Genomic DNA, 19,492 nt, shown 5'->3' on the forward strand with positions numbered 1-19,492 from the left:
GACTTGAAATCATCTCAAAATGTTCCAAAACAGTAATTTACTTAGGTACAAAACAATAACAACTGCAAAGGAAGCCAACTATTCTTGATTATCCTACCAATTATATCATTTTATTCTGAGTCCCTTATTTTCTTTGCAAATGGCTCTAAATGTAAAGCAAGTAACAAAGGGAAAAGAGGACACCACTGTCTGGTTCCTCTGTTCAAACATAGCTTATCTGAGAGTAACCCTTCCACTTTAATTCTTGCCTATGATCCTTCATATATCCTTCTAAATAACCGTATTACTGTATAAGAATTTGATAATGAAACAGAGGTCTCTGGATGAACCTCCTCAGCCCTTGGATGAGTACTGTCACCCTCAGAAAACTGACCATGATTTGGGTGCAGCTCTGGATCCTTATAATGTTTTTTTTTTCATCATTATTGCAGTACTGATTATTTCCTGTCAATCCACCCAAAAAGAATTCCCTGCTCCCTATGTCTAGTACACATTTTATCACACTTTTGTGATCTATTTGGCTACATTATTTACATGCTTAATCAGTGCAATTTTGTTTAAAATATTCCATTTTACTACAATGAAAACAATACTTTAGTTGTCCTGCATATCTTAGAACACATCTATTCTGTACAAAAATACTAGCAGTGTGTTTTAAATGTCCATTTACTGCAAACATCTCTACATTATATTCCCACCCCCAGGCCATAGCCCCAGTTTGCCTTTTATTTTCTCCAAACTGTGCACAGCTTCACAATGTTTCAATAGTTCTGTGCACACATCCTTCTCTTCTGTTAAACAGGTATTCCTTCACCAGATTTGCACCTTGCACTCCCTGTAAGTAATATAACACTAATGATGTATATGAGTGCATGTTCTCAGAATTTTATACTATAGTTTGCAAAGCTGTTTCTGTCTGCGGACAAACATCATAAATTGTTTCCATATTAAAGAGAACTAGAGCTTTCTCATGCTGAATTGCCACCACAAATGGTGATATTATTTTATTCAGAAAGTTATAACAATCCATGGGGGCATACCTCTCAACTTCTTAGCACAAGAATCAGGACACAGCTAAATATAATGGGGGGACAAAGTCTCAAAATTAGGGACAGATTTTAAATACTTCTATAAAATTAGAACGTTGTTATAATAAGAAGTGTATTATCATGCACTTTCTGAAGGATATGATGTCTGAAACTCAAATATTTGTTATTATTTAGTGGCATCCATCATCAATGATTTGCCAGAAAAATACCATTTTTATGCGGAACAAATTCAAACATATGATGTAAAAATCTGGACCTTCTGTGAAATTCTAGGCAGCTGAAAGCCATGCATGAGGGTCCTGTCTCTAAGATATCTGAATTGTAATAAGAATTTATATTCCTCCAAGTCTCCTGTAGCTTCACCCAGCTCTCATTTCTCTGTTCTACTGATTACATCAGCAAGCAATCTCTAACCTGAAGCACTATAAGATATGACTTCTCTTGGCTGGGAATTACTAATTATAGTCAAGAGTAGGCAGTTTTGCTTCTCACAAACCTCCAGTTTTATCCTATATGGGTGAAGAGACTCCCAAATGAAGAGTTAGTTCAAGATCCATAGTAAAAATTGCCAGTTTCTACCATATTATCAGTAGTTGCAATTTTATCATTAATTTTACAACATAATACTTTACCCAGTGAATTATCTCCATTCTGTACATCCCTCTCTAGTAAGTGTTGTGTGCTCAAGCCTTCAGGTTTCAGATTAGTCACAACAACCACATCCTCTCTACCTGCTGCAGTAATATATATCATTGCATCACCATTGACACCTACTGGCAGAGTAGGAAAAGTTCCCCAGTGTCCTGGCCAAATTTCTCCAAGTCAGTATGAACACTACATTGGTTCTCTTCTAAAAAGAGACCACTGATCTATTGGGACTAAACTGGTCAACAAAGCATAACTAAATAAAATAATGTGTATACTTAGCTGACCACAACAAGACAGTTTCATGTTGCAAAACTGTGTGGGGGTGACTAATAGTAAGAACTACAGAATATGTCTAGCCGTGGTTGTGCAGGCTGAAACAGATTAATTTCTAAATAATGTGAGGTTTGAACAAGCAAAAAGTGGTAGTGCCTTTGTGATCCATGGCAAGGAAAATGAAAGCAAATAAATTAAAGGCTCTAAACAGTTTACAGTCACTAAATGCCATCTAGGTGATATTATAGGAATAAAAAAATAATTCTGAGATGATGTTATCTACAGTACAGGGTGGAGTTTTCCCATATACTTTGATGTTATACAACCTAGAGGATGGCTAGAAATACTTACATAAATCTGTGCAATACACAGTCATCAGTTTTACAATACTTATAATCACACACACCAAAATTGTTTTGAGAACAGGATCATCACTCCAACTGTGTGATTTTTACAATGAAGTGTTTGTGCTTTGAAACATATACAACTGGTCAAACATACAAATAAACTATATTCTGTCTTACTTCCACATGTATGGATCCCCATTACACCCTCCCACCATACCACTCAACTGTCCCTCATTTTTGGGGATAGCCTTATTCTAGACTAATAATTGTCTTTAGGTAAAGTGAGATGGACTGATTTGTTACAGCTATTTTGATTACTATTCCACTAAGGAATACCCTCTTTTACATCGTAGTCCTTTCTTTCCCTTCCACATCTCTGTCTAAAAACTTTGGGAATATCTGAGTCGGTCTGCCTTCTTAAAAAAAACAGAAAATATAATCCATGCAGTTTTCTTTTTAATTGAGTAAATAACTTAATTTATGTCAATGAACACTTCCATCCTGTGTTACAGACTTCCTCAGATCAATATTAAGCATCGAAGTTTAGTTATACCTTAGGTAAGAGGTGTGAAATATACCAGCAACAGGAGGATCCCTGGCAAGTAGGAGATTGGTAGGAGGTCTAGCCAATCCTGCTAAAAATGTATGAAGAACTAGGGCAATCAGAGAGGAGGCCTAAGGAAATGGGATTGGTTAGTTTGCTAAGGATGTGGCCAACCATATGGAGTGTAGTTTGAAGCAAATGGCTATGCATATGTCCTCATCTCGTTTGCATGTCTGTTTCTGGTGGATTAGCCTGTCATTGAATATTTGCATTGTGGCTTTCACGCTCCCTCGTAGTAGTAAATATTTTTTCTCCAAAGTTTAACTTCTTTAGAAGATTAAATATACTTCCAATTTTTAGGGTAGCAACATTATGTCACCAGTTTTATATATGTGTCAATCCTAATACATTCTGTTAAAATAACATAATATAAAAGTACACCAACAGACTTTTTAGGGACAGGCCCACTTTTAAAGGACATATAAAGCAAACAGATCAAGTTTTGCTACAAATAGATTCATTTTTGGCAAAAAGATTAATTTTTTAAACCATGATTTTTTTGCAGTCCTTAGCTTGCCAATACCCTTGCAAATGGAACCAGATTGTAGGTAAAGAATGAAGTGTGCAGAGAATGCAGTCATGGTGTAAATCTCTGCAGAGGCCAGGAAGTCATTTTTCCACCATACCAGAGCTATTAATTATGATGTGGTTTAGTGTACAGTGACTTTAACAGGCTTGCATCAGGAACCAAACTAGATTAAGTCCAATTCACTTTGGAACTGAGCTTGTTTCCCCATAGAATATTGATCAAGTATCATAGTGCTGGCCAGTAACTGAAAGCCCCAGTGCAAGGAAAAACCTACACTCCTTTATTGCCCTTGGGTGGAATGGCAGGGTCTGCCATTGTGGTGCCAGTATCCATTACAAAGCATACAAGACTGCTAACTTGGCCGACGGATGTCTCAAGGATGGTATTTATGCCTATGTTTGGGCTTCACAGCCCCAATCTTAATCTGCAATCCAGCCTGGTTTTGTAATGCTTCCATTAGTCAAACCTTAGACTCCATCACTATTGGTTAGTAATCAAACCTATGATGAGAGGCACTTAACATGCCTTTTTCAGATACCCAGTATAAACCCGTGTGGCAATTAAAATATAAAAGAAATACAGTGAAATTCAATTAAAACACATACAAATAGGGATTATACTGTAGAAAGGACCCCACGGACACTCAAATCAATGAAAAATTATTTTATTTTAATTAGAACATGTTATTGTCTGTAACTTACAAACATATTAAGGGCATTGAGAAAAAATAAATTTCTCTTTAAATGATGAACTTTCAATGTTGAAGGTTTTTAAGTAGCCATCAATTTTGATTGGCTCTTGTTAATGCTTTAAAGGGGGAAAACATACTGTGATTTTATCTGATGAAGTTCCGTTTACCTTTAATAAAGGAACAAAAGCACTTATCTTGATTTGAGTATCCGTGGTGTCCTTCCTGCAGCAGGATCCCTATTTGTATGTGAATTAAAATGCTTATACCTACAAGTTTAATCCTGAATAACCCATACAAATGATCAATCTAATTATAAAAAGAATAAACTTACATTTTAATCAAACTAAAGGAAGAGATGTTAAATACAGAAAAATAAATTAGTCCAAAAAAAGTTAAAAAAATGCACCAGTGTGTTGAAAACTATAGTTACTCTAAAACAGTTTTAGGTCTTAGACTTGTAAAAACATTGTGTATAAAAGCTGTAAGACACCCTGTTATGAAAGCTGAACTGCAGCAGTTACAGTCCAGGCAAACCATAAGTAGTCCTTGTGTCATACGGAGTGTACCGGTGTTCTGGTTTGGCATATCTTTTTAAAATCATAGCAGAAGGTGAGAAAGAACAATACTTATTTTTTTTACACAACCAGATTTGAAGTCGATAGGTCACACCTTATTAAAGAGGTGGGGTTGTTTGTACACGTCACAAAGTGTGACCCGGAAACATATAGCTGTAAAGCTTTACAAGGGTCTCATCATAAGTTTGGGTTTTTATGAAACTGGGAAAGGTAAAAGGTTTAGTAATTTATTCATTTTTGGTATTTCTGTTTTACGGCAGAGTGTTAGATTATATTTGTTACATGTTAAATATTTATTTCATGTTGTACTCGATCAGAGAGTAACAAGAAACTTGTAGTTTACTTACTTTTAGGATGCTTACGTTTTGGTAATCAACCTAGAGTTCAGTTTTTACTTTTTGTTTTTGGAAAAGTTTTTAGAGCCCTCTCTGATGTAGAGATTTGCTCGTTTATTGTCTAGTGAGTTATTTCATTAAGAATGCGGGCGACTTTGATACAGACTGCAGTAGCTCAGTATGCAGGTCTGTGCCATAAATTAAAAGATGCATTGTATTATTTGCACGTTATGTTTAGGTGTTTTTCTTTATTGTGGATACCAACCTTTTTAGCGTAAGTAGTAGGTGGTAAATACGTTTGACGTTAATGGACTCGTTTTATATCACCCTATCGCTCTTTGCTGATTGTATTGCTTTAAACGAATACGCTCGCGAAAGGGAAGCGCGACGTTGTACCGGTTGGTGTAAAGCATTATTATTATTGTTGTGTTTAACGAAAAGCTTGACCTTCAGTCAATCATTTGAACGTGATAACGGGCGCTACAGTAGTGTAGCGGTATGGTATCGGATTGTATGCGAAGTATGATAGCAATAGTGTAAGCAAGGACTCTAGGAATACGGTTTCATTAAAAGTTCTGTACTGGAGATGGACAAAGTAGAGGTGAGTGTACGGTAGCCGTAGCTTATTAGCAGGCAGTGCGATAGCGGCTTCAAGACAGAACGTTGACAGATGAGGGTGTAGCAAAATTAGTTCCGAGGCAGTAGCAGGGCTGGACTATGAAGAATGAAAGCGAGGAATTTTTGAGGAATTTTTAGATTGCCGCTAGAGCTTGACTGTCAGAGCTGGAAATTCAAGACTTGGACATTATAAGCGTAACTCTTAGTTGTCCAGATTTTGTTACTCCTGTTTTTGGTCCATTTCTCATAAAATTGTATTTTTCTGGCAAATCGTTGAGGAATATAGTCAGAAAGTAATGTCAGACATTTGATTTTCAGACTTCATATACTTCAGAAAATATATAACCATGCAAAATCCTGTCATTCTAGTAACTTTCCAAGTTTGTAAAAGGAATACTTAATAAGTGTCCTTATTGGGTCTTTGTCCCCCTATTATTTTTGGCTTTGTCCGGATTTCTTGCTCACAGAAGTTGAGGTATACGTTAATAAGGCTTAAAGCTTTATATCCTGCCAAAAGCATTGCTCTGCGCGAACCCATGTTGGGGTGTGGCTTCTGTGACTGACAGTTATTAGCAATCCATAACCTCTAGGGTTGCCACCTTTCCAAATGGCCAAAGTGGGACATTTGTGCTACAAACATCAGATTTTGCAGGGCAAAACATACCCACGGCCAGTACAAAGGACAGAACTTCAGTTGTTTGCCTGAATAAAAGTTTATTCTTGTAGCATTTTTGTTCCTTATTTTGTTTCGTATAACATTTAGGTGTTTCAGATACAGAATAACTGTTTTTAGTAACTATTACATACATTATAGAAAATACTTTTGTCCTAAAATCTCAGGACATTTGCCATTTTCTCACAATATTTTGCAGGACACAACTGCCCAAAGAGGGACTTTCCCTCGCAAAGTGGGACAGGTGGTAACCCTAATAACCTCGGTAACACCCACTACAGTCTGGATTTTGGGATATTTACGTTTAGTAATCAACGTAGACTTCAGGACAAAGAGTATATGCGCACGTACTGAATAAAATTAAGTAGCACCGTGCTAGCACGATTTAAGTAACGCGCAGATGATTGATATCCGATACAGTCAAGGTAGCCTCTCAATTGTCCAGATCATATTTTTGGTCTATTCGTTATAGAATTTGAGATTTTTCTGGCAAATCACTGCGATGTTCTGAGGATTAAAGTCCTTTAATAATGACATCCATTTGAGTTTCAGAATTGAACATTTTCAGAAATTTTTAACAAACTCGGTAACTGTAGCAACTTTATACGTTTGAGAGCAGTTCTTTGTCATTCTCTGTCTAGATGTTTTGCCCTAAGGGGTATGCACGGAACTGAATTTAATGGACAGCATAAAAACTCCTCTGCCAGTCAGTCTGTATACCGGTGATCCGTTGTGGTAACCCCTAACGGGAGAAACCGAAAGACATTGCTATACTGAGTAAATTGGTTATCAGCACTACCGGGATATAAGAATGGTTGTTGAGGGGATATGTATTGTCACACTGCGGAGAATATTAACACTGTTATGAAATGTTGTTGCCCGGCTTATTTTTTATTTCCATGTCGCTCAACTTCTTACTGCAGTATTTAGTGGCAAAGCCCGGAAATGAGGGACAAAGGCACTAAATTTGTCTTGATTAGAGGCTTGACCGACACCCGTAAAGGACGTTGACACGCCTCCATTACTGGGGAGGTATAGGCTGGTATGGTCAAAATAACCATGGCGTCACGAACGTAATCGCGGAAAAAGCCTCCTATTCCCAGTTCTAATATCCCTTGCTGCATTCGCCTTTACCTTTTAAGTTTGTTACTGTATACTTAAATACAAACGAATATACCTATCAACTGTACAGATTTTCGCAGAATGTCCAGATTATGAACACATTTTTTGGTCTGTTTGCCATAGAATTGTGGTTTCCTGGCAATTAGTGACATCCGTTAAAGGCTAAAGTTTAACGACAGACCTTTGAGTATCAAACTTCATAGCCTTCAGAAAAAAATCCTGCTACTGCAAAACATACCAAGTTTGTAAGCGCGATATTAAAAAAAAATGTCAGTATTTTTGGTCAGTGGTCACACTGCTGTTTATGGCTTTGTCCAGATTTCTTGCTCTGAGGTTGAGAGGTATAATGCAACTAACAACGTTAACTAAATCTATATGTGGTTTCGGTGGTGCTGCAGTAGTTATCGCTGTCGCCTCACAGCAAAATTTAAGGTTCTCCGATTCAATTATCGGGGGATGCTCTCGGGGGGGGGGGGGGGTGCTCGCACGAATGAGTGGAACGAATGAAATACCGTGGCAGGGCTAGCCACCTGCCGGTGTAAACCTTGGTTTGAGAGGATTGTCACTGCTTAAGTGACACCCTGACGCCAATTGCAAAATGGGGAAAGGGTTTGAGGATGGCTGGAATGTTAAAATCTATAACTCAAGAGTATGCAAAAATCACAAGAATTACAACAGTACTAAAACTACAAATATTTAAATTAAGAATATTTCTAGAAAGGCATAAAGTATAATTTCTGATTTCCCATAAGTTGAATGATGTATCTTGTATAGTGAAGAATTGGAGCATCTTGCTGTATATTAAAAACAGTTTCAAGTCTTGTAATGTTTACATCGACGACCAGAGTAGATAAATAAGCTTGTAACAGTCTTATCTAAAAACTTGATATAGGTAAGAATAAAAACATATTTACAGAAGCTAGGAAGAGGGACAAATATTTGGTTTCTTTAGAAGTAAGTTATAGGGATAGGGAGCAAAGTAGAGGAATGGTGGGTAGACTGAGATGAGGTGGGAGGGAGTGGATAATGAGGGTATTAGGGGGTAAAAGGTAGGTTTAGGCTACATAATTTGTAAGGGGGCGTGGGGAGAAGTAGGAGAATAAAAGTTTTATTTTTACAAGTTGGATATAATGTAGATGGACTGTAGATTGGGAAATCTAAGAATAAGGTAGGAAGCTTAGGATTTAGCCAAGGGTGGAACAAGAGCAAGTTTTCTCTGGTAGTGTTAGGCTGTAGGATAGTGTTCCAAATTTTGTAAATATAGTTTGAGTAAAGAGTTTTGCCAGCACTATTGTTAAACTTGGAAATGTGTAGAAGGGATTTATTTGAGGAGCAGAAGACTCCAGTGTTAGTGTAGGGGGTAGAGCATCTGTTGGAGAGCAGGGCCTTTGTCTGCATGGTGAATGAGTTTGTGAGCGGTATTTGGGTGAAGGTTAAATAGTAGGGTGAATAAAATTGCTATGGGTCTGTAATTTAGTGAGCTGAATAGAGTTTCCCCCCTTTCATGCAGTGAGGTGATGTATGATATTTTCCAGAGGCATGGGATGTAGAGTTGTGAAATAATGTGGGTGATCACAATTGAGATAGGGTAGGAGATGGCATCTGTTGTGAGTTTAAGGAATTCAGAATGGCATCTGTTGCGAGTTGGAATTCAGAAGGAAGGTAAATTTATCAGCTGCAAGGGAGGTAGGTTTGTCTGCAGAGTAGTAAAGATTGAATTAAATTGTATAGCTATGCGTTCATGATTACTAATGACTGATGGGGTTGGTGTTGATTTGTTGGCCGGGTTGAAGGAGTTTTGTATGGCAGACCGGAACTAGGCTGGCAGGCTGGCAGAACTGTAAAGGACAGTTCCTGTTGGGTACAGTTGGTTCTGGGAGAAGGAGACTAATACAATACACCGACTATATACCGGCTCAGTGACTGGAAGCATACCAACAGCAAAGTGTAAAATGGGGGGGGGGCCTAGCTGTACCCCCTCCCCAGCTGGTGTGCACACCACTCAACTGAAAACCTAGTAGTAATGCATTTGATTTTGGCAACAGAATCCCAGGGAGAAATGTATCTTACAATAGTGTCCTTTTCAGAGGTAGGATTGTAGCTTTGCGGAAGACTTGGGAGGGTGTCCACATTAGAGCTATGAAGTGGGATGGTTCGTAGAATGCAGTTTAAGTGGTGAGCACACTGCCCAAGACAGAATTTATATAGATTTTAAATAGTTATAACCTAGAGAATGATCCGTTTACCAGTTAGAATCCGCTTGTATGTTCAAAACATGGATGCTAAGAATACAGGGTGGAAAAAGGTTTTCCTGGCTTTCAAAATCAAAGGGCATTTGGCGAGCTCTGTCAGAGGTAGTGTATTGTAGTCGTTTGTTTACACACACCTTTTATACATCTGAGTTGTCTAGATTTTCCCAGGAGTGCCCAATTTATTGCTTCATATTTTTGGTCTGTTTCTCATAGTCTTTGGTTGTCGGACAAACCACTGAGAATTGAAGTCACTAAGTAAGGACCTCCATCAAGTTTGAGAGTTCTTATCTTTCAAGAAATGGTTGCTAATAGATCCTGTTTACTAAGCGACACCATTGCCAGTATGGACAACAGGCAAAAACACATTTGTTTGGTTGCTAATAGATCCTGTTTACTAAGCGACACCATTGCCAGTATGGACAACAGGCAAAAACACATTTTTTTGCCTTTTTCATTTCCTAGTCAGTACAGGCATATTTTACTGCCTAGTGCTAGACCTGAACTTTAATAACATTGAGTCTTGTGCCACTCTGGACCTTAACTGGTTTAGCTTTTCTGAACATTGGAGTGCAATCTGCACACTCCATGCATTATAGAATAATTATATAAATGTCATTTTCATTCATTCGGAACAGTTTTGTTTGGATCCACTCCTTAGATCTGACTCTACTGTTTCTTCCAGATCATAGAATAATTGAATACTCAAGCTCCAATGCCCCACCAACCTAACATACCTTAAATCTTGTTGCTGTCATAGTATTCAGCTGGAATTTGCAAATTCTCATTTTTTGAGTCTTAATTCGCTTTTTATCTAACTCTCAAGTCAGTGAGTTTAACTTCTTGTTGCCCGTTTGCGATAGTATTCTTTCCTCTCTTTAACCCCTTTTCATGAATATTAGCTCAGTTTTTTTTTTCTTCTTGTACTATTAATGCCATTGCTGCTATTTTCCCTTCTCTAGTACTTCAGCAGTACTATTACCACTGTTGGCATTTCTTTTCCTTTTTTGTTAAAAGAAAAAAATTATTTTCTGTTTCAAAATGTCAGATAAGCTCTTTGGCTTTAAGAAATGAATGACATGTGGCCGCACACTGCCTAATGTTGTTGAGTCTTTTGGGTTTTCCTAGTTAGGGGTCACCACAGCAGAACTCCGGTCTGCTAATGATTGGTAGTTGATTTGTACGTGCCAAGTTACCAGCCCTGACACACAACCTTCAACGAAGGTATCCCCATTCACGCATGTCTCCACGCAGAAGATGCTCTAGCTGAGAATCGAACCGGACAGCGTCTTACTGTGAGGCAATGATGCAAATACTGTGTGCGTTTTGTTTAGTTCCTAGACATTTGGATATTGTGATATTTTGAAAGAGATTCAAGGGGTTTATTTCCCTCTAAAACTTTTTCAGTGGCTGCTGGGGGTTAGACCCCCCCCCCCACCTCCAAATGACAAGAGAAAAACTGCAACTCTTTTTCCAAAGAATGTCTTGAGATCCCAGGAATGACTTTCAGCTTCAACATCTGCTCCATCCTCAAATCACCAGTTAAATGAGCAAAAAAGTTGGATCTGAAAGTCTGTTCCAAAAAATCTCATTGGATACATTCTCAATATTGGAGCTGATCACGTCTGGCTGCCATCACACTTTCTGGAGCAGTCTCCCCGTCATCATGAGACCTTCGTCCATGGCTTCTTCCCTTCAGTCTGTATCTGAGGCAGATGTGGATAGGATGATGAACTTGCTCATGATGCAAATTCAAATGGAAGTCCTTTCAGCTGTGACCCCATCTGGTCTAGAGACCCTCCTTAGAGCCACACCTCTGATCATAGCTCCTCCGTTCAGTGCTTCTGTTTAAGTTGTTGGATCCGAACGCCTTGGAGTGTCTTCCTCTTATCCAAAGGTATTGCCATCTTCTCCGACTCAGCTCTTAGCTGTCCTGTCCTGCCTGTAGTACCTTGGAGCTGAAGTGTTGGATTGGTCTTTGAAATTTTCAGAGCCATGTCCTATCCTCCAAGCATCAGGGTTGGATGGCTCGGCTCTGGCTCCTGACGGAGGTGCTCTGCCTGCAGGACAGCGGGTGCCAGTGATCCGCAAGCTTGCCTTGTTGGATATATTGGTTTCTGCTTCTCCCAGGTGCTCTGCAGTGGAGAGCATTCTCTATACCTAGAATTCAGACAGCTGTGTCTACCTTGGATGGTACTTGCCAGTCCCATTTGAGTTTAGCCTCCAGAGCCTCAAGTCATCACTTCCCTGTGACAGCCAGCCTGAAACAGATTTCAGGCCAATCAGCAGGGTATTCTCTTCCCGGAGCACCCCACCAAGGAGGTCCCTCAAAAGCGAAGTGCTAAAAGAGACACTACTGAGGACACTGATTTTGATGAGGGAGAAGGGCCCCCCAGATCACCACTTGATATCTTATTTGGAGAAATCTTGCAACTCAAGGAGTGGTCGGTCTTCTGATAACCTTTCCCAAGAGGAATTTGTGTTTTTGGAGGCCTTAGGGTTTGGCCCGTCTATCTCCTGGGTGACTGCACCTGCCAATGAGCTCATAGATTTAGTCTCTCGACCAGGTAGAGAAGGAACCAGACACAGCTGAGACAAAACAGGATCCTGGCACCACCTAAAGATAAACCATAGTGGAGTAAAGGAGTACCTGTTGATGCCATGGTCATAGCAGCGGCCATTAGAAAGGAACTGGCAGAGCAAAGTTCCTCTGTCCACCCCCTAACAAGGAGTCTAGGGCACCGGACAGATTTGGGAAGCATGTCTGTGCTTAAGCGGCCTTCGCTCTTGGGTCACTGAATTATTTGGCACATTTCTTGAGTCCTTAGAGTTGATCAAGGAGCTTTCCAAATCTCTCTCTGGGACCATATCCTCCGAGGAAGAGTATTGTTTTCTCGTGGCTGGCTTCCCATCGGTTTATTTCTAAGGCTCATTTCCATTAGGTGACATGACGGGATGGGCTTGTGTGATTTTGCAGAACACTTCAAATCTTTTGTAAATGCACCCTTTGACGGAACCTCATTGTTTGCTCCCAAAGTGAAAGAGACGCACTCTAGGTGAGAACACAAAGGGAAAACCCTGTCTGCTGTGGGCGTACTTTTTTTGACTCAACAGAACTTTTCTAGAAACCAACAAGGTGGTAGAAAACTGTGGTTCAAGAACTCCCAGGGTCCCTTTCAAGACCCACATGGGAGAATTCCCCCAGAGGGAGAAAGGGGACTTGAAATAGAAGGCGCCACCCCCGCGGCTGAGGTCGTCCTCATAATTTAAAGTTCTAGAGATTCCTTCTCTGATAGATCCTTCAGTGCTTTTGAAAGGAGCCTGACTGTCCATCTCTGATGGCAGTCGAGAATAGTCTATCCCTGCACCAGGGAGTCTGGTTAGAAATCGCAGAAGATTCATGGATGTGGAGGATAAATATCCAGAGGTTATATCATACCATTTTCCCACCCCCCTCTGTCACTTTCTAAGAAAATGCGTGGTGTTTGAGTCCGAGGGAAGCAGCAGCACTAGAAATAAACTGCTGGAGAGGGTCCTACAGTTCCCCCCCAGACCAGAGAGTCCGGAACTTTTATTCAGGGTTCTTTTTAGTGCCAAAAAAGGCCGGGACTGGAAACTGATCGGTTCAGCATACAAAGTTCTGGATAGTCATGGTTCAGTCCATTCTGCTGTTTCTGCACAAGGACGACTGGTTGTGCTTGAACTGACTATCCAAAAGATATCAACTCTTCTGGCTGGGAGCCAGTCATTACCATTTCAGAGCACTGCTCTTTGGTCTCACCAACCCCCCCCCCCAGGGTGTTTACGAAGTACATGGCAGCAGTAGCAACTCACTTGAGACTGCTGGGATTCAGTGTTTCCATACCCGGATGACTGGCTTCCAACAGCTTCAACCAAGCATCAAATAATTTCAAGTAAGGGAACACTTTACTCCAGCTGTACTCTCATCTGCGGATATCCATCAGTTGCAACAAATTTCAACTCCAACTCTAATTAGAGTCAAACTATTCAGTTCCAGGTCAAAAAGATTTAGAATTCTTCTTTCAGCTTGTCTGATGCTCCAATCCTCGGTATCCATGTTGGTGGCAATCGCCCTTATACTGCTGGCCAGGTTCCATATGAGGATCCTCCAGTGGACATTGTCTGTGGGCTATTCTCCAACAACCATTATCCAGGCCAGTCAAGATAACCCAAGCTTGCAAGAATTTCCTTCTCTGGTGGATCCATTCCAGTCAAATACACAAAGGCTGTCTTTGTTCTCAACCATTCCAAGGCCACAGTGACCACAGGTGCCTCAAGTTTGGTGGGGGGGGGGGCACTACTGGGGAAAAAGTCCAAGGAACATGGTCACCGGAAGAGGCTGGTATGCATGTGAGTATCCTCGAAACGAGAGCTGTCCACATTGCGTTGCAAGCCTTTCAAGACACACTTTCAACAGGAACTATCGTAGTTCAGACTGACAAGGTCTGGTACATCAGCAAGCAAGGGGGAACCAGATTTTACTCTATTAAGAAGCTTTGAGAGTATGGCAATGGGTGATATCCTCCAATCACTTTCTGATGCAGTGCACATCCCAGGGGAAATCCAGCATGTTTGCAAACAATTTTAAGCAGGTTCATATTGATGCTTCACAAGTGCTCTGTCAATATAAAGGTGTTGGTGTGATGCCCCTGCACTGGCCCAGTAACCAAGGAGCCTCAATCCTCGGCACTGGCACCAGTGAGGGATGTGCACATTGGGAGGATAAGTACATATACAGTAAAAGTATAATTTCCCTTAAGAGCACACAGAGATCAGTCAATCTGGGGCTGGTTTCTCCCTCTTTCTCCAGATCCCCAGTAAGACTCCCCACTGGCACAGCTATAGGGTTGAGATCTCAGCTGAGTGGCCAAGCCAAAACCTTCAGCATGCCCTCTGTCCAACCAGTACGTCATGTCCCTGCCCAAGTAGCTGACGCACACGGGGAAGGCTGGCACAGGTTTACTAGCTATGCCCCCTTCTGCCTAGACTTAGTACCAGCTGCCACCATCCCCTAAGGCCCTTACCATTTGGATAATTGTAAAATTACACAACAAGATTGGGCACCCTTACAATTACACAACAAGATTGGGCACCCTTTGGTAAGTGACAAAGACTTTTCAAGGCTATTTAGGAGTGGTGTGTATAGTGTAACCAAATACATATGCAAGTAATCCTACAAGCTTAAATATCTCTAAACAAACCAGCCACAATTAAAAGCTTTAAATGTATTTAATAATAAAAGAACAAGACAATACTCTTGACAACATAGTAACTACAGAGTTCAGAATTACAGGAAATATTTTAAACCAACATTGTAGGACAGTTTTGAATACAGAAAACATCTAAACTAATCTTTACTATATTCCTGTCCATATCTAAAAGATAATATGCCCTAAATAACTTACTTACAGAGCAAGGCAAATGCAGATGAGAAGTGCTGAATGGATGTTTCTAGATTGGAGACAAGATACAAAATGCACTGTCTCTGTATCTGAGAGAGTTCTTAAATTAATAATGCTTGTTACTGCTTGGTTAGCTTGGATGACATTACTTTTTGTCACCTGCCTTCAGTTCCCAGGCTAAACAATTTAGCATTTCTCTGTGAAAATGCACATCTCTCAGATGTTTGCTCAGAACTGGAAGTTGTAAAACAATTTAAGTACTTTTACATTTTATACTTAGTAATTCTCTCCAAGACCATAGAAACTTCTCTTGGAAGTTTTGCAAGTTAACTCTGTATGTTCCAGCTTCTACTGTTAAAACATACATTTGCACAGGTATATAATGTATATACACTTCTGTTCTTTAGAGTACACTGTGGTTGCATTCTTGAAGCTCAGTAAATAACATACAGTTATCAATCATATTACTATTCACAGATGACATATTTACAAAATTCCAGATAGCTGGACTAGCAGTATTTCCTGGTGTCCCAGTTGGAGATGATTTTCCACTGATGGGGCCAACCATGCTGCAGTCTTTGCATCTCTCCTCAAGTGCAGCAAGTTCTTTGTCCTGATCCCCCCCCCCCCCGTGGGAGTCTCTCCAAAGGATGCTGTACTTCACGCTTGGCCTTCCACTGTCCCGACCGACATGACTCCTCAGGACATTTCAGAACTCAAGTTGACTGTATGGTTTCTACAGTTCTAGTGATTGCTAGACAGCCAAGACTGTCCTCTCCCATCATCCTTTTCTGTTCATCCTCCAGTAAAGCTTCCACTAGAAAATTTGCAAAAGTAATCATCCTTTTCTGTTCATCCTCCAGTAAAGCTTCCACTAGAAAATTTGCAAAAGTAAATTTAAAAGATTTGTCTTTTGGGCCCATAGGAAGGATTTTAGACCCTTTTTCAGCGCAGATTTCAAAGCTTTATATAATCTTTCTCAGAGGAACCTGCTTATTCAGACCTCCTTTAAAGGATGCTACTCCTTGGGAATTTAAATGTTCTTCAGGTCCTGACTCAACCCAGTTTTGAACAATCAGCTAAGTCTGATCTGAAGTTTTTGACCTGGAAAACCATTTTCCTAGTTGATACCACTTCTGCCAGAAGTGACTGAACTTCAGGCACCGTCTTTTTAGACCTAATTTTTCACAGGGATAGTATTTTTATGGACTGATCCTTCCTTTTTTACCAGAGGTGATGTCAGAATCTCTAATATTAATCAGGTAATCAGTTTCCCAGTCTTCTTTCCTATTTTTTTTTAACAAAGGAGAATGCATGTTGTATCTTTCGGAAGTCCACAGACATGTTATGTTTCTACTTTCACAGAACCAAAGATTTGAGAAAATTTGAACAATGTTTTGTTTCCTTTTCTGATTCAAAACTAGGCAAACAAGTATCTAAAGTGACTTTGGCCAGTTGCTTAACTAATTTGATTGTATTACCTTTGTTTATGGGGAAAGTGGGTTTGCCTTTACCACAACCTTCAAGAGCCCATTCTACAAGGTCTATGGTGACAACGTGAGCCTTTTGTCTAGAACTTCCTTGGGTGATGTGTGCAGCTGGAGCTTGGACTAATCCTCATACCTTTTATTGCTAATTACAAGTTGGATCAGGTCTCCAGGGAAAGAGCAGCCTTTGGCTCAGGTGTGCTCTGGAATATCCTTCCTTAAGAGTTCCCCCAGGATTTAGGTAGAGACTCTCTCAACTGTTTGAATTAAAATGACAATATCCGATAAAGATGTTGGGTACTCACTATAACGTTCCATCTGTGTTGTCCATTTTTCTTCTTTCCTGTGGAGACTAAAGGGTATTGGAGGTACCTCTATTCCTTGTTTTGAGCTCCAGCTCCCATTATTTTCTTGCTGTCTGTTGTATAAGCCTATATGGGCAGTAAACTACATCTGAGATATGTTAGGTTGGTGTGGTTTCATGGGTAAAGGGAGGGGCTCGAGAGTTAAAGTATTCTATGAACTGGAAGAAGCAGCTGAGTTGGATCAGAGGATTGGATCCAAACCCAACTGTTGAATGAAAATGGGAAACGCAGATGGAATGTTATGGTGAATACATAATTTCTTTGTAATGTTTTATAAAATATTTGAATACTGAATAAGTTTTACTAACTTGTGCGCAAGCATAGTAACTTAGTATTACTATCACGCATATTAAATAAAAAAAAAGTTATAGTAACCATGAATAATTTATGTATAGCAATACAAAAAAAATTGAATTCTGAGTAAATGATTAATGTACTGTACTAGCATGTATTATAAAGCTATATATTCTTAAGGTGTACAACAAAGTTCTAATATTTTAACAATGTTGAACACCAAATAAGAGTTCTTTTTACAGACCCTCACTATAACATTTTTACACAGTGTAAACCTATATAACTGATTTTAACTGACACGCTATTATTTGACTTATTTTTTTTAGTTCAATAATTGTACTGGTAACCAGTTACATATAAATGCACAATATAAAAATGTGTACATTTTTGCCTTGTGTCAGTGTTCTGAGAAATCAGTAGCTGGAATTGGATGCTGTACTTTGATTAGTGTATCAGAATTGGTCTGCTAACTTGTACCTTCAGCAGAAGAAAAATTCTTCTTGCAAGCACTTCAGGACCAAGAATGGCACTGTGTACATATTTATCTGCAAAGGGGACTCTTGACACTATAATTTCTCAACAGTCATGGCTGATATTGGAGAATGAGTTTTATGCAGAGCGGGGAATGCCAAGTCCAACAAAGGTGGCAGACAGTGGTTATAAGAAAAGGAAAATATTGCTGCAGAAGAATTGATTCTGAAAGGGATGTGGAAGGAATGGGCACTGGTGCTCCATTGATCAGTGTGAATGCTTGACCATAACAGAATTCAGTGTTAAATGCTTGACTGCACATAAATGATTTTTAATTCCAAAAAATGCATTTGTAGTTTTTTTGTTGATGGTTGTTCATTATGCATGTTTGGTGCTTTTTCTGTGGGAATTTAATAAATTCCTGAAGGCTGTTGTATCTTGGATACTTAAACCTGTTAGATTAGCCTGTGTTTTTTGAAGTGTATGAGGGTGGAAATTCAAATGCCTGTCATTGTTTAGGGGTTGCTGTCAAGTCTTCAGTGATTTTTTTTGACAGGAGACTTATCTTTAGCTAGGAACAGACTAAAATTATGAAGCAAAAATCGGGTACATTTGTGAAATCTGAGAGTTATGCAAGTAGTTGCCGTTTTTAATTTCTCCAAGTCTTATGGTTTTCTAATACCATGACGGGAATGGAACCCATTCCTAAGTTAAAGTACGATTTAAGGTTCATGAAATTAGTATTGTTTCAGTCTTGATATTAGCCAAAAGTGCTCTTCGCAGCATCCACAGTGTGCCCAGTAATGACTCCTCCTCCTGCAATTCGTATGGTGTTACATGAATTTGTAGCGTGTCTAAATAAGAAGTTGCTCCTACTACTGTTGGAACTGTTTGGGTATCTTTCCTCCAAATGGCTCTCGTTTCTGCCTGCAGATTGAGATATTTTATGACTTTGTGTCTCTCCCTATGCAATACACTGTAATCACTAGGTGTAGCGATTTCAATGATCAGTTTTACTTTTGTCTTTTCTTGGACCACTAATCCGATTTTCTAGCATCTGTCTTTTGGACTGTTGGTGTTGAGTGATCCCATGTGGTGTAAAGTTAATCATTTTCTATGTTTCCAGTGTTTTTCAGCCACTTCGATACCATATACCATAGTGTTTTGCACAATCTCCAGTGTAACAGTCTCGCCACATTTATTATGCCTTTCAGTATACAGTCCCTCTGCCATTAGAGTCGCAACCAGCAATAAGGTGTGTGACTGTTTCCAATTCGGTTCCACAAAAACCTACAGAAAGTCTGTTTTTTCCCCACGTGTTCAATGGACTTGGCTATGTACATGCTGGTTTACCTACTATCTTGGGCTGCCAATATTAACCTTTCATTTCTTGATGTAAATTCACCTCTCCTTAACCATTCCTGCGTTTTGTTCTTGATCAACATGAGGCTCTTACAGAAGTTTTCTCTACTTGCCACTATGTTTTTTTTCTACATTTCCTGCCTTCTCACCTGGTCCGTTACCTTATATTCTTTTGTTTTTTAGCACATTCAGTTGCTGCCTGGTTTTTATCCACTTCTAGTTTGATTTCCATTCCTGCTGGACGTTGATATGCTTCTGCTAAATTTAAGCAGAGATGTCATCTTAGATTTATTCTCCTCCAGTTTCAAAACTTTCACCACATTTGGCTGTTGAAGTCAGATGTGTGGAGTTCCACGATTGCAGATCTATACATGTAA

The 19,492-nt window shown here is 39.6% G+C and overlaps 1 protein-coding gene across 1 annotated transcript in view; it reads left to right on the forward strand.

The window, feature by feature from the left end:
* The first annotated feature begins 4,849 nt into the window (after positions 1-4,849).
* Positions 4,850-19,492, forward strand: part of CCHR2.PART1H1orf174 (chromosome chr2.part1 C1orf174 homolog) — a 223,245-nt gene continuing 208,602 nt past the window's right edge. The window contains exon 1 of the mRNA XM_044062947.1: positions 4,850-4,926. Coding sequence (XP_043918882.1) covers positions 4,912-4,926 — 15 coding nt within the window. The 5' untranslated portion in view covers positions 4,850-4,911. The remainder of the gene's footprint in view (positions 4,927-19,492) is intronic.

This window comes from Protopterus annectens, chromosome 2.part1, assembly GCF_019279795.1.
Source record: "Protopterus annectens isolate FY-2018-M chromosome 2.part1, PAN1.0, whole genome shotgun sequence".
Taxonomy (NCBI): Eukaryota; Metazoa; Chordata; order Ceratodontiformes; family Protopteridae; genus Protopterus; species Protopterus annectens.